The sequence below is a fragment of the Rhincodon typus genome, chromosome 34 (genome assembly GCF_021869965.1).
Source record: "Rhincodon typus isolate 14 chromosome 34, sRhiTyp1.1, whole genome shotgun sequence".
NCBI classification, from domain to species: Eukaryota; Metazoa; Chordata; class Chondrichthyes; order Orectolobiformes; family Rhincodontidae; genus Rhincodon; species Rhincodon typus.
This window is the reverse complement of record NC_063365.1, coordinates 9,869,929-9,883,454: the sequence shown is the minus strand read 5'-3', so window position 1 is coordinate 9,883,454 and position 13,526 is coordinate 9,869,929. Positions and strand designations below refer to the sequence as shown.

Genomic DNA, 13,526 nt, shown 5'->3' with positions numbered 1-13,526 from the left:
AAACTTTTTTTTTTGAACAGCAGTCAGCTGTTAGGTCACAGCTGTCTCACCAAAGCCTGAGGTGAGCCAACAAAGTGTAGAGCTGGATGAACACAGCAGGCCAAGCAGCATCAGAGGAGCAGGAAGGCTGCCGTTTTGGGCCTAGGCCCTTCTTCAGAAATTCATCCAGCTCTACACCTTGTTATCTCAGAGATTCTCCAGCATCTGCAGTTCCTACTATCCCTGAGCTGAGCCAGCTGGGTTTGCTCAATGTTGATGAGCTCTGCTGAAACAGAAGTTGCAGGTCTAGCAGCATCTGTGAAGCAAAAATCAGAGTTAACATTTCGGGTCCGGTGACCCTTCCTCAGAACTGGTGAAAAAGCCCTTAAGTCCCCTTGTTCACAAATGAAAGGCAGGTTCCAAAATGCCTGAGAAATGACATGAGAGCCCCCTGCTATAGGAAAGATGTTGTTAAACTTGAAAGGGTTCAGAAAAGATTTACAATGATGTTGCCAGGGTTGGAGAGTTTGAGGTACAGGGAGAGGGCTGGGGCAATTTTTCCCTGGAGTGTCGGAAGCTGATGGGTAACTTGAAAGAGGTTTATAAAATCTTGAGGGGCATGGATAGGGTGATTAGCCAAAGTCTTTTCCCCAGGGTAGGGGAGTCCAAAACTAGAGGGCGTAGGTTTAAGTAAGAAGGGAAAGATTTTAAAGGGGACTTAAGGGGCAACTTTTTCATGCAGAGCATGGGGTGTGTGTATGGAATAAGCTGCCAGAGGAAGTGGTGGAGGCTGGTACAATTACAACATTTAAAAGGCATCTGGATGGGTACATGAATAGGAAGGGTTTAGAGGGATATAGGCTAAATGGAATGGAACCCAATTAATTTAGGATATCTGCTTGGCGTAGATGGTTTGGACTGAAGGGTCTGTTTCTGTGCTGTACAACTTTATGACTTTCAATATACTTCATCATATCTCCTTCGATTGCATGTGAATGTACCTTTTTCACCTCTACTTTCCACCTAGATCATGATCACAACCAGATGTTTTTCTGTGTATGGGTTTTGGTTCTGATTCAGGACTTTCTGTAGGTCCTCTTTGCACAGTTTTATCTGTACATTCTGGCAGAGCATTGCTCACTTCAGAAAATTTTCCGAAGAAGGGTCCAGATCCAAAATGTCAGCTTTCCTGCTCCTCTGATGCTGCTTGGCCTGCTGTGTTCATCCAGCTCTTCACTTTGTTACCTCAGATTCTCCAGCATCGTCAGTTCCTACTATCTCCATATATTGATAGTGTGATTTTTTTTTTTTTTTTTTTTCCTTCCTTGTTGCAGATGTCTGTAAGGCCTTGAAGGTCATCGTAACCCCAGGACCTGTGGTGGAGTTCACTGAAGGACAACGGGGCACCCTATTCTGTCGAATATCTCAACAGAAGAGGAAGAATAGTTACTTATCTCTGGTCTGGCTCTTTTCAAATTCACTGTATGACAATCAAAGGATTCTGAGGCTAAATCGAACAGGCCATGTGCAAGCATTCCGTAACTGTAGGGAGCATCGATGTGAGCTTCAATTCTTTGAACAGGGACTTGCCAAGGTTTACGTTTTGATCATCAACAAATTTCACAACAGTGATGAAGGACATTACAGATGTAAGGTGCAGGAAATTGCAAACCTGAATAGGAGGTGGCTCTCGATATCTAATGGCGATAACGCCACGCAAGTGAAAGGCAAGTATTTGCTCAAAGGTGTAGTTAAAATGGTCAGATGTTCCTCAAATTGTGATTGTATAAATAATGACCTGTCCTGTATTTTCAATAAAGAACGTAGAAAATCATCTTTATAGTTATCCCCCAACAGTTGGGGGGAGGTGATGACCTCGTGGTATAATCGCGGGACTGTTAATCCAGAGAGCCAGGTGATGTTCTGGGGACCGGTGTTCAAATCTTATCATGGCAGATGATGGAATTGGAATTAAAGATTTAAAAACCTGGAATTAAGAGTCTAATGATTACCATGAATCCATTGTTGATTGTTGGAAAAAAGCCTCATCTGGTTCATTGATGCCCTTTAAGGAGGAAAACTGCCATCCTTACCTGGTCTGACCTACGTGCGACTCCAGCAAAGGGGTTGACTCTTAACTGCCCTGTGGGCAATTAGGAATGGGCAATAAATGCTGGCCTAGCCAGCAATACCCACGTACTGTGAATGTATCAAAAAAAATTTCTCATTGGTAGAGGAACCATAGAGGTGGAGGACTAAAACTGCAGTTGAATGTGACATTTTATACATTTTGTATCCAAGAGTAATGGCATTCACAACATTAAGTATGCTTGTGTGTGCATCGAATAAAAATTGTTGTTTTTCCATTTGCACAATTGCTGTCCCCATTCCAGCTCATCCCTCTGATCTACCTTGACAATTTCTCTGTGTAGTTTCCCACATCCTTTTATTTCAGTCAAAACTCACTCTTTTAATGTCTACTCAAAGGAATAAGGGGGAGACAGGTCGGCTCTCTCATTAGAGAGAGACAACTGGCAGTGAATTAACCACCAGTTAATGTTGGCCTTAGTTTAGTTTTTGAGAAGGGGAGGTGGTTTCATTGCTTTTCAGTCCATTGTTCTGCATTAAGGCTAATTTGTTTTGAGTTTTTCAACTATTAAACAGTGCATGCTGCAATCCCCTTAGCTACAGTCATAGGTAAACCCCAGGGAACTGATGGTATTATCCCCCCTTCTCAAGAACTCTCAACACTTTTTAAAATGCTTTCACTAATGATTCAATTCTATTTTCTATTGACCATACTTTTCTGGCTGGATGTCAATATTTAACATGTTGTCTTTATTAAAATGCATTTGCATGGAAATCTCAAATCTTGTAAACATCTTTCTAGCCTTCCTTTTTAAAAGAATCTCACAAGAAGCTTGCCGAGATCTGGGAGAGGAATTTGAAAAGCTTGTTCTGGCTTGGCAATGAGACTATTCATTTCAGCTAAGTTTTTAGGCCTGGCTCCAAAATTACTTTAATTGCCAATTCTATCTTCTAAAAACACTTTTTATGCAACTTTGCTGAAACTTAGCAGCACTGAAATGTGATTTTTAAGAAAACTTTACAAATGGAAAGTACTGCTAGTTAATGACAAAATGTTGAAAGTTGAACACAGCAGTGCTCATTTGAGAGTGACACCAAAATTCACCCCATAATAATGTAAGACTACCTCTCTCTCAAAGAGGAAAGGTAACTCAGCAGGTTTGGCCGCATCTGTGGACTCTTCATATTGGATTCCAAACAAGAGCTCAGTTTCTCATTCCACAGACGCTGCCAGACCTGCTGAGTTTCTCCAGCACTTTCTGTGTTTGTTTCTGATTTCTAGCATCCGCAGTATTTTTGTTTTTATTTGAAGGAAATTATACTGAATGGCAGCACTGAGCTGGCAATAGAAATACCTATTCGTTTCTCGGATATTATACGTATGGGGGTCCGTTAGCTCAGTTACCTGACGGCTGGTTTGCAATGCAAACCGATGCTAACAACATGGGTCCAATTTTTGCACTGAATGAGGTTAACATTGAAAGACTCTCCTTCTCAATCTCTCCCTCTCCTAAGATGTGGTGATCCTCACATTAATTCACCACCAGTTGTCTCTCTCTCTCTAACGAGAGAGCAGACCCGTTTTCCCCCTTTATTCCTTTGAGCAGACATTGAAATCTAGGAAAATGAGGATTTAGCTTTTCAAGACACAACCAACAGGAATAATTTGAAATGCAGATGACAATATTTCTTTGAGGGAAAAATATATATAAAAGCTCCAACAATGTCATGGAATCAATATTTGAAGGGAGTCCTTGGAGAAAAAATGTTTGAAAACCTCGGTGTGGGTTAGGATCTTGTAGAACTGGAGTAAAAGACAAGTAATAGGGATGGGTTGACCACTAAATTAGGCAACAGATTTACCAATTATTTTCTGTCTGGGTTTCCTTTTGTCCTCAATTTGTCCCATATTCTCTAAGCAGGGGCCACTGTCCTTGGATCCTTCATTGAATAGATTGGGGTCCAACATTACACCAGCACAAATGCAGTTTTAACTGGAGATGGGAGGTCAGTGGCTAACCTGCTTGGGGAGTCAAATGAGAGGAGGATCAGAAGTAGAAGTCATTTTGAGGAAAGAACTTTTTAAGACCTGGGGAGTGGGAGTGCACCTCTGGAATTTGAATGGTAGGTTTAGGCCTTGTGTGTTGTGGCCTACCAACCTCCTTGGCTCTCCCCCTCCAAACTCTATCCCACGTGATCCTCTTTAAACCTTTGACCCACAGCATCCCTTTTATACTTTCATGGGGTGTGAGCATCATTGGCAAGGCCAGAACTATCGCCCATACTTAGCTACCACCTTCAGCCATTGCCATTGCTGGTAGAAAGATAGAGGTATAGAAAATAGGAGCAGAAGTGGGTATTTTGGTACTTCGAGTCTGCTCTGCTATCCATTAGAATCCTGGTTCATCATCTGACTCAGTAGCATCTAAATGCTTTCCCCCATGAGGTACTGGCAGTTACAATATATTTTTCACTGTTTATATTCAGACATATAAACAGAGTGATACAGAGTATGCTGCACATGAGATCTCTATAATATAAAGTATGGTTGAAAACTCTGGGTTCTTGCTTGATAGAATTTAGTAGAATGAGGGGAATCTGATTAAAACTTAGTTAATACTGAGAGGCCTGGATAGGATGGACATAGAGAAAATTGGAGAGTCTAGGACCCAAGGGCGCTGCCTCAGAGTGAAGGGGCAACCCTTTAAAACCGATATGAGGAGGAATTTCTTCAGCAAGTGATGACTCCATGGAATGCATTGCTGAAGAAGGCTGTGGAGGCCAAGTCATTGACTGTCTTTAAGGCAGAGATAGATTCTTGTTTAGTAAGGGGATCAAAGGTTACAGGGAGAAGACAGGAGAATGGGGTTGAGAAACATAGCTATGGTTGAATGTCAGAGCAGACAGGATGGACTGAATGGCCCAATTCTGCTCCTGTATCTTATGATCTATGTGGTCAATCATGTTTTACATCTGTGCTTTTGGTAATAATGATGGAAGGACTTAAAAAAAAATCACATGGTTATTTTGTTTTACGTTTGAATTTGCTAACAGTGCGTGTACCAGAGACAACTGCTGTAATCTCGGAGAGTACCAGTGAAAGTTGGACACTTTTTGAAGGTAAATTATTTCCCCCTTGGATTGTGTTAACATGCAATTTAATGTGCATTTCTGTTCTACAATTAGCCAATGATCTCCGGTGGTTAGATGGTGCAGAGGAGATTTACCGGATGGTATAAAGATTCAGGACAGTTAAACATAGCAGTGCCCTTATCAAGGTGAGCAGCCATCATTGCTGGCTTACTTTGACACAGCCAACTGATATCAGAGACCCTGCCCCTCTGTAAATTTGAAAGTGTCTATTTTTAAACAAATCTATGAGCAATATTGAGACTGCAGTAAAGATCTGATGATCTTGAAGAATTTTTGTAAATCTTTGCAGAAACTCAAAAAAGACCTGAAGAATCCAACACAGATGACCAGTTCTTACTGCTATTTCCTCTTAGGTTTCTCAATGTAAGACATTTCCCTCATAAATGTGAGTTTCAGCTTAAAAGAGACAAACCCTCAATCTTTATTAACGCTAACACACAGCCTCAATCATTACCTTCAGTTCGATATATTGACTACTGAGCCCATATAAAAAGCCGAAAGAACTGCGGATGCTGTGAATCAGGAACAAAAACAAAGTTGCTGGAAAAGCCCAGCAGGTCTGGCAGCATCTGTGAAGGAGAAAACAGAGTTAACGTTTTGGGTCCGGTGACCCTTTTCAGACCGTTTCCGAGGAAGAGTCACCAGATCCGAAACGTAAACTCTGTTTTTCCTTCACAGATGCTGCCAGACCTGCTGGGCTTTTCCAGCAACTTTGTTTTTGTTCCTTATAAAAAGCCTGTTCTTTTGAACTGTGTTAATTTATATTTTCTATTTGGAAACAATACCTACACTTCAAAACATACCTGAAGATTTTTGGGATATCATGAGGTCATGGAAGTTGCTTAATAAATGCAAGTTTCTTCTTTTTAATTCCGCATAGCTTTAGATTTGTAAAATAACTACTTTGCAGACTTTCCAAATATTGCCCTTCTCTGTTCCATACAATCAACATCAATGAAAAGATTTCTTCCCATACTTTAGCTTCGATTGGTCACATATTAAATTTATAATTTCATTGTTCCTTCATCTTATTAATGCCCAAATGGTTTTCTTTTCCTTGCTGGTCAACAATGCACTTGGTGGTTCTGCTATCATGTTTGTCTAAGGTCAGCTTACGATCCCTCAGCAGCATTACTTTCACCAAGTGAATGGGGTGGCATGGTGGCTCAGTGGTTAGCACTGCTGCCTCGCAGCACTAGGGACCTGGGTTTGATTCCACCCTCGGGCAACTGTCTGTGTGGAGTTTGCACATTCTCCCTGTGCCTGCGTGAGTTTCCTCTGGGTGTTCTGGTTTCCTCCCACAGTCCAAAGATGTGCAGGTTAGGTGGATTGGCTATGGGAAATGCAGGATTATGGGGACAAGGTAAAGGAATAGGTCTGGGTGGTATGCTCCTTGGACTCAATAGGCCAAATGGCCTGCTTCCACACTGTAGGGACTCTGATTTCTATTCTGGCCTTTTTAAAGTTATCGTTTACACTTACTCTGGCTCTGTGGGCCCTTTTAAGGTCTAAGTTTAGAGTTCAGTTTCATAGCAGTGAACGTTATGACATCCTCCCTGTATCTAAAGAGCAGACAGAGGAAAATCTCACTGCAGACTAGATTAAACAGTAGCGAATCTCAGCAAGTACAATTCTTCAGTGATGCAGACAGTGATGCTGGGGTCATGACGGTAGCTTACCCAGTCATGTGCTGTTGAGCACAAAATGGAGATTTATTGACCAAGAGCCCCTGTTATCCTTTGACCTCTTTGGATTGCAAGTCTGTGCTGTTCTCCATTGGACCAGAAAACAAGCAAAATATGTAATGAATGGGTTGAAAGCTGGAATCCTTTGTGGCATTTCCCAGTGGAAAAGGTTACTGAGGGAGAGTAGCTTCACTTTAGACAGATTTCAGAGCAAGTCCATTTAAACCATAAGATGTGCAGTGTTGGCCACTGAAAGAAACAAAATCATTAGGGTAAGTGAGCAAGAACTAAATAATGAATTTGACCTGTTACCCATCAAAGCTAAAGAAGAGGACAAAATCTCCTTTGGTGATTTGAATTCCATGTGGTATTCACACAGATTTATTTTTGGAAAGTATGCAAAGTACTTACTTTGCGAGATCTGAACATGCAAGTTTATGAATGAGCAGCAGGAGTATGCCATTCAGCTTCCCTGCCACACACACAAACAGCCTTCTGTGCCATTCAGTAAGAACCTGGTTGATCAATTGTAGCCTCAAATCCACATTCTTATCTACCTGAGAACCTTTCAACCCTTGAGGAAATGCCTTCTGGAAATCTAAGTACAGTTCACCTTTTATCCACAGCACATGTTATTTTCTCCAAGAATTCCAATAGATTAGGTAAAATTTCATAAAACCGTGATGTCTTTTGCTGATTACCTTGAACTGATGCAAGTACATCATTATAGCTTTAATAATACCTTCTAACATCTTGCCTCTTACAGATGTTAAGTTACTGCTTGTAGTTTCCTGCTTTCTGTCTCCCTCCCTTTATTGAATACATTGGTTTTCTCCTTATCTAATGGGACCATCCTGAATAAAGAGAGCTTTGGAAAGTTAATGCACCGACTAGCTAGCCTCTTCTATTAAGACTCTGGGGTGAAGTCCATCAGGATCCAAGCACTTGTCAGCCCACAGCTCCAACAATTTTTTCAGTACAACTTCTCCAGTAATTGTTATTTTACACAGTTTGTCCCTCTGTTCCGTTTCCTCAGTCATCACTGGTTCTGGGTTCTTACTTTTATCAAATGCACAATACCTGTTCAATTCATCTGCCATTGTCTTAATTTTCATCATTAATTCTGAAAACAAAATGCTGGAAATCACAACAGGTCAAGCAACATCTACGGAGAGACAGCAAGCTAATATTTCGAGTCTAAATGATGTAATCCGAATAGATGTGACGGAGGTGAAGGAATTTGGGAGAATGGGATGGAATCCCTGCAGGATGTGGGGTGTTCAGATGATGCTACCTTCTTCCATAACTGTGGTTTCCCACCCACTGAGGATGTCAGGGCCCTCAACTGCATCTGACCCATCATCTGCGTGGGTTTCCTCTGGGTGCTCTGGTTTCCTCCCACAGTCCAAAGATGTGCAGGTTAGGTGAATTGGCCGTGCTAAATTGCCCATAGGGATGTGTAGATTAGGTAGGTTATAGGGGGATGGGTCTGGGTGGGATGCTCTGAGGTTCGGTGTGGACTTGTTGGGCCGAAGGGCCTGTTTCCACACTGTAGGGATTCTATGATTCTGCACGTCTGCCCTTGCCCCTTCCCATCACTCTCAACCGCATAATCGGGCCCCTCTTGTCCTCATTTTTTGTCCTAATAGCCTCCACATTCAGAGGATCATTCTCCGCCATTTCAGACAACTCCAGCAGAACGCCACCACCAAACACATCTTCCCCTTACTCCTCTAGTCTGCATTTTGCAGGGATCATTCCTTCAGGGATACCCTAGGCCATTCATCGACCACCAACACCAGGACCCTTCCCACGGCACCTTCCCATGTAACCACAGAAGGTGCAACACCTGCCCCTTCTCCCCCCCCTCGTCACCCAGTGTGGCCTACTCTACCTTAGAGAAACCAAATGCAGACTGGGTGACCGCTTTGCAGAGCACCTCCTGTCTGTGTGCAAGCAGGAGCCTATCATTTTAACATGCCCACATGTCTGTCCTTGGTATGCTGTTATGCTCCGGTGAATCATAGTGCAAACTGGAGGAACAACATCTCATCTTAAGACTAGGTACTTTACAACCTTCTGGACTTAATATTGAGTTTATCACCTTCCAAATTGTGAACCCACTCCCATTCCTTTCCTGTCTTTCAGCTTTACTTATTACATTCTCTGTCACCATGTCCTCTCTCCCCTCCCCCCATCCCAGTGGGACTGTTTGTTCTTTCCAGTCTGGCAATTAGACACACCATTGTTTTGCCATTCTCACATTCTGATTCATTAATTGAACTATCAACATCCTTTCTCCCTCAACATTCCACAACCCACGAACAACCACCCCCCCACCACTATTGCATAAATGCTACCCCCTCCACACTTCTCTTCAACTCTGATGAAGAGTCACCTCGACTCAAAATGTTAGCTTGCTTTCTCTCCAGGAATGTTGCCTGACCCACTGTGATCTCCAGCAACTTTTATTTCCCTTATTAATTCTCCAGTCCCACTTTCTATAGGACCAACACTCAATTTATTGTTAGCTATTTTCTATTTTAAATATTTATAGAAACTCTGTATACAATCTGCTGTTATTTTTCTGGTGAGCTTTCTCTCGTATTCCAATTTTTCTCTCTCTTATATTTTTTGTTATTATTATTTACTACTTTTTATATTCTTTCCTGTCTTCTGACCTGCTGCCTGTCTTTGTACAATTGTGTGCTTTTTCCTTAAGTTTGGTGCTATCTTTAGCATTTCTAGTTAACTATGGATGGTGGGTCTGTCCCTTGGAATTTTTCTTGCTCATTAGAATGTGTCTATTCTGTATGTTCTGAAATATCTCCTTAAATATCTCCTAATGCATTTCTATTGACCTATGGTTTAGCCTAATTTGCCAGTTCACTTCAGCCAGCTGTGTTTCCAAGCTCTCACAAATGTGATTATTTGAATTTAAATTGTACAAAAGTCCCACTTGTCTCCCTCAAATGGAATGTAAAATTCAGTTCTATTGCAGTTGCTGCTATCTAGCGGTGCCTCGGCCTTCATTGAGGAAATTCCACAATCCTATCTCATTGCACAATACCAGGTCAGCTCCAGAACTGATTTGCTGAAGTATCTTAGAATTATAGAAACCCCACCATGTGGAAGCTGACCATTCAGCCCATTGAATCCACACTGACCCTCCAAAGAGCATCTCACCAAGACCCACCTCCCTACCTTATCCTTGAAACCCTACACTTCCCATGGCTAATCCAACTAGCCTGCATATCCTTGGACATGGACAATTTAGCATGGCCAGTCCACCTAACCTGCACACCTTTTGGACAGTGGGTGGAAACCAGAGCACCTGGAGGAAACCCACATCTTTACATTGACTGTTTAATTCCTTTTGATGTAGCAGAGGGAGAACTTGCTTCTGTGAATTTTGTGTCCAGATTCTATTTTCAAAATTCAATTTGTCCAAGTTGGGCCCTGCCCAGGAAACTGGCAATGCCCCCGGCTCTAAGAGGCAAGAGTCAGACAATTGTACTGGTTTGGGAAGTTTGTGTTTCTTTCTTATGTGCACAAGCATGAGTTGGCATCAATTTTAGTGAAATCTAGCCAATGCATTTTAAGCACAACTTCCTAAATTTAGCATTAACAAAAAATGGTGTCTCAACTTACTCTGACAAATAATAGTTATCTAAACATCACGGGGTGACCAATCCTCTGGAATTCTCCTAGAGTCTACAGAAATGAGATATTAATTGCGTAAACAATACCAAGAGAGAGGGGAGAAAATTCAGAGACTGGGTAACGGTATTTTGAAGAGCAGGATGTGAGGAGATATTTGGGAATCTATCCAGCCAGCCAGAGTTGGAAATCTGAGAACAGCATCTGGCAAACTGTTCTGGAACCTTCCATCACTGGCCTTTCAATTATTAATAAGTTATGCCATGTTAGCCTTTTTGCATGAAACTGAAAATTTCAGGAGGAAATGGTTATCATTGGCATCACTGCCACTCCAGTGTACCGTGGGTGTGTCCTGTGATCTTGCAAACAGTTCAGCTCAATGAAAGATCAATAAAACCTCATAGCAAAACCTTGATATGCAGTGACCGACTGATATTTGGTGATAATCTACACAGGAGGCTCTCCTTAAAGTAGAGAAAAATCTCTTCAACTAAATAATGGTGATACATAGGATCTAATACCTGAAACTGCGTATTAAGGACTGACAAAAGGCTTCAAGAACCGTCACAAATAAGCAACATTATTAATCGCTTGCAGATCCACTTCTGGAAACGTCCACTGTATTGATTTCCAAGAATCCTAAGGAAGTACGGACAATATTTGGAGGTAAAGTTTTTTGCTGTGCCAAATTAATTCCCTGAGCTCTGGAGCAGGGAAAACAATCGTGCATGAGATTGTTTTCATAAGATTATATTTGGCACTTGAGTTTTAAGTACCAATCAAAGTCTTCAGAATTCCTGACAAGAAAATTTAAAGAGGGGCTGGTGAAGAGCAAGATTTAAGAGCATAGCAGAATATTCTTTCTTCTGTATATGGAATTATTAATGTTGCAAACCATCCTGTGGCGTGCACAGGGTGGAAACGCAAATAGTGTGTATAGTTTTGGTTTCATTTCTTTAAGGAAGGATGTAAATGTATTGGAGAAAGTTCAAAGGAGGTTTTCTAGATTAATACCTGGAGTAAGCATGTTGTCTGATGAGGAAAAATTGAACAGGCTCGACTTGTTTCCATTAGGGCTTAGAGTGAGCGATGACTTCATTGAAGGTTATAAGATTCTGAACAGTCTTGCCAAGATGGGCATGGAAAGGATCTTTCCTCTTTTGGGCAATCTTGAACTAGGGCACACTAGGAGGTGCCCTTTCGAGGACAGGGATGAGGAGAAACTTTTTTGACATTTGAATGACTTTGAAACTCTGTCTCAAGGCAGTGGAATGTGGACTCATTGAGTACTTTTAAGGCAGAGTGTTATGGACCAGACCAAACCCCCTCAAAGTATATGAAGAAGATAGCCTAGATCCTAACCTTGTCTTATTTTAAATGCAAGTGCCAGCTGTTGTGTTCCGGCTGCAATTCAATTGGTCAAACTATCAGTCTTGAAGCAAAACACATTTTATTCATACACTACAGTTAAAATACAACAAAAGAAAGAATTAGAATTACTTAACTCTATCAGAAAACTTAACAGAATAATAGATTATTTAACTACTAAACAGTAACTATTCCAATGTAGTGGCATCCCATAAACACATACTTGGCAAAGGCAAATTCAGTAAAATAGATTGTCTCACATGCAGTTCTCCAGTCCAGGAGGACAGAACATCAAGAGAAAGTTCAGAGTAGCAGGGTGTGATGGATTGCAGCTTCCAAACCCAGCTTCAAGATCCCAGCAACTGCTACTGGAAAAGTAAAAGTAAAAATCCTGGTTCCAGGGGAACTTGACACCATCCATTCAGGCTGCTTCTCTTGTTCCAACTTTAAAACAAAAACTCCAGGCCTCACAAGCTATTTACTCTGTTGGCTCTGGAGCAGATCAGCCATGGTTTTATCGAATAGTGCAGCACATTCAAGGAGCTGAAAGACCTTTGTCTGCTGTTACGTTACATGCAACATTGGATGCTAAAACAGTTATAGTCAGTTGTGGGAGATGAGTAAAGAGCTATTGAAAGTCTTGAGGCTTTGAGTGAAGAGAGGAGGTTATAAGTATAGCAGAAGATATCCTCCGTGTAAGACTAAAACAACTAAACTGGACTCTGTCTGAGAAATGAATATAGGGAGCAGCTGATGCAGAAGAGGTCAGAGATGGAAGAGAGAAGTTAATGTAATGAAGGTAAAGCAGCGATCATAACTGATAAAATCATGGAGAGGTAAGTGAATGAGAGATGAAACTTTTTTTGCATTTGGTGCCTTGGACAGACAGCTAGGCTGGTGAGGACAGTAGTACAAGAGGGCAGGATACGACAAGAAAGGACAGGATGTAGACAGCTTAGTTTGGACAACTTGGATTTACGAAGGGTGGAGCATTAAACTCCCATATTAAAACTCCTTTAATCCATGTTTCACAGGGATGATTGACACAGGGAGGGGTGAAGAAAACATGTGAATTTGACACACAAGGCTGAAGGAAATGGTCAATTAGCCAAATATTTAAGAACCTTTTAAAAACAAAAAAAAATTTCCTTCTTCCCTGATGTAGCTATTTAAGTTTACATCCGGCTCCAGGTTCAGTGGCCTTATTCAATAAATGCATCTTGATGCAAGTTCTCTCAAACATTTAGAAAACCATTATATTTTTGGCCTGCTTTATCTACAGTGTCGATGTCAGCTGTGATTCAGGCTATGATGCGCTCATTGCTTAGTCAGATAATAATCCCTTCCAGACACTAAGATCCTAACCTAGTCTGAGAAATTCGTGCAATTGTGTGTACTGAGCAGTCTGAATATACAAACCAGGAGTACACCATTCAGTCCTTTTTTTGAGACAACAAGGTGCAGGGCTGGATGAACACAGCAGGCCAAGCAGCATCATAGGAGCAGAGAGGCTGACGTTTCGGGCCTAGACCCTTCATCAGAAAAGGGGGAGGGGAAGGGGGTTTTGAAATAAATAGGGAGAGAGTGGGAGGC

At 41.6% G+C, this 13,526-nt stretch overlaps 1 protein-coding gene across 1 annotated transcript in view; it reads left to right on the top strand.

Moving 5' to 3' along the window:
- Positions 1 to 1,306: 1,306 nt before the first annotated feature.
- vstm4a (V-set and transmembrane domain containing 4a) overlaps positions 1,307 to 13,526 on the top strand; it is a gene marked incomplete at its 5' end in the record, with an annotated part of 43,415 nt that continues 31,195 nt past the window's right edge. Inside the window, 3 exons of the mRNA XM_048616185.1 lie at positions 1,307 to 1,706; positions 5,122 to 5,187; positions 11,163 to 11,231. Of these exons, the coding sequence (XP_048472142.1) occupies positions 1,307 to 1,706; positions 5,122 to 5,187; positions 11,163 to 11,231 (535 nt within the window). The remainder of the gene's footprint in view (positions 1,707 to 5,121; positions 5,188 to 11,162; positions 11,232 to 13,526) is intronic.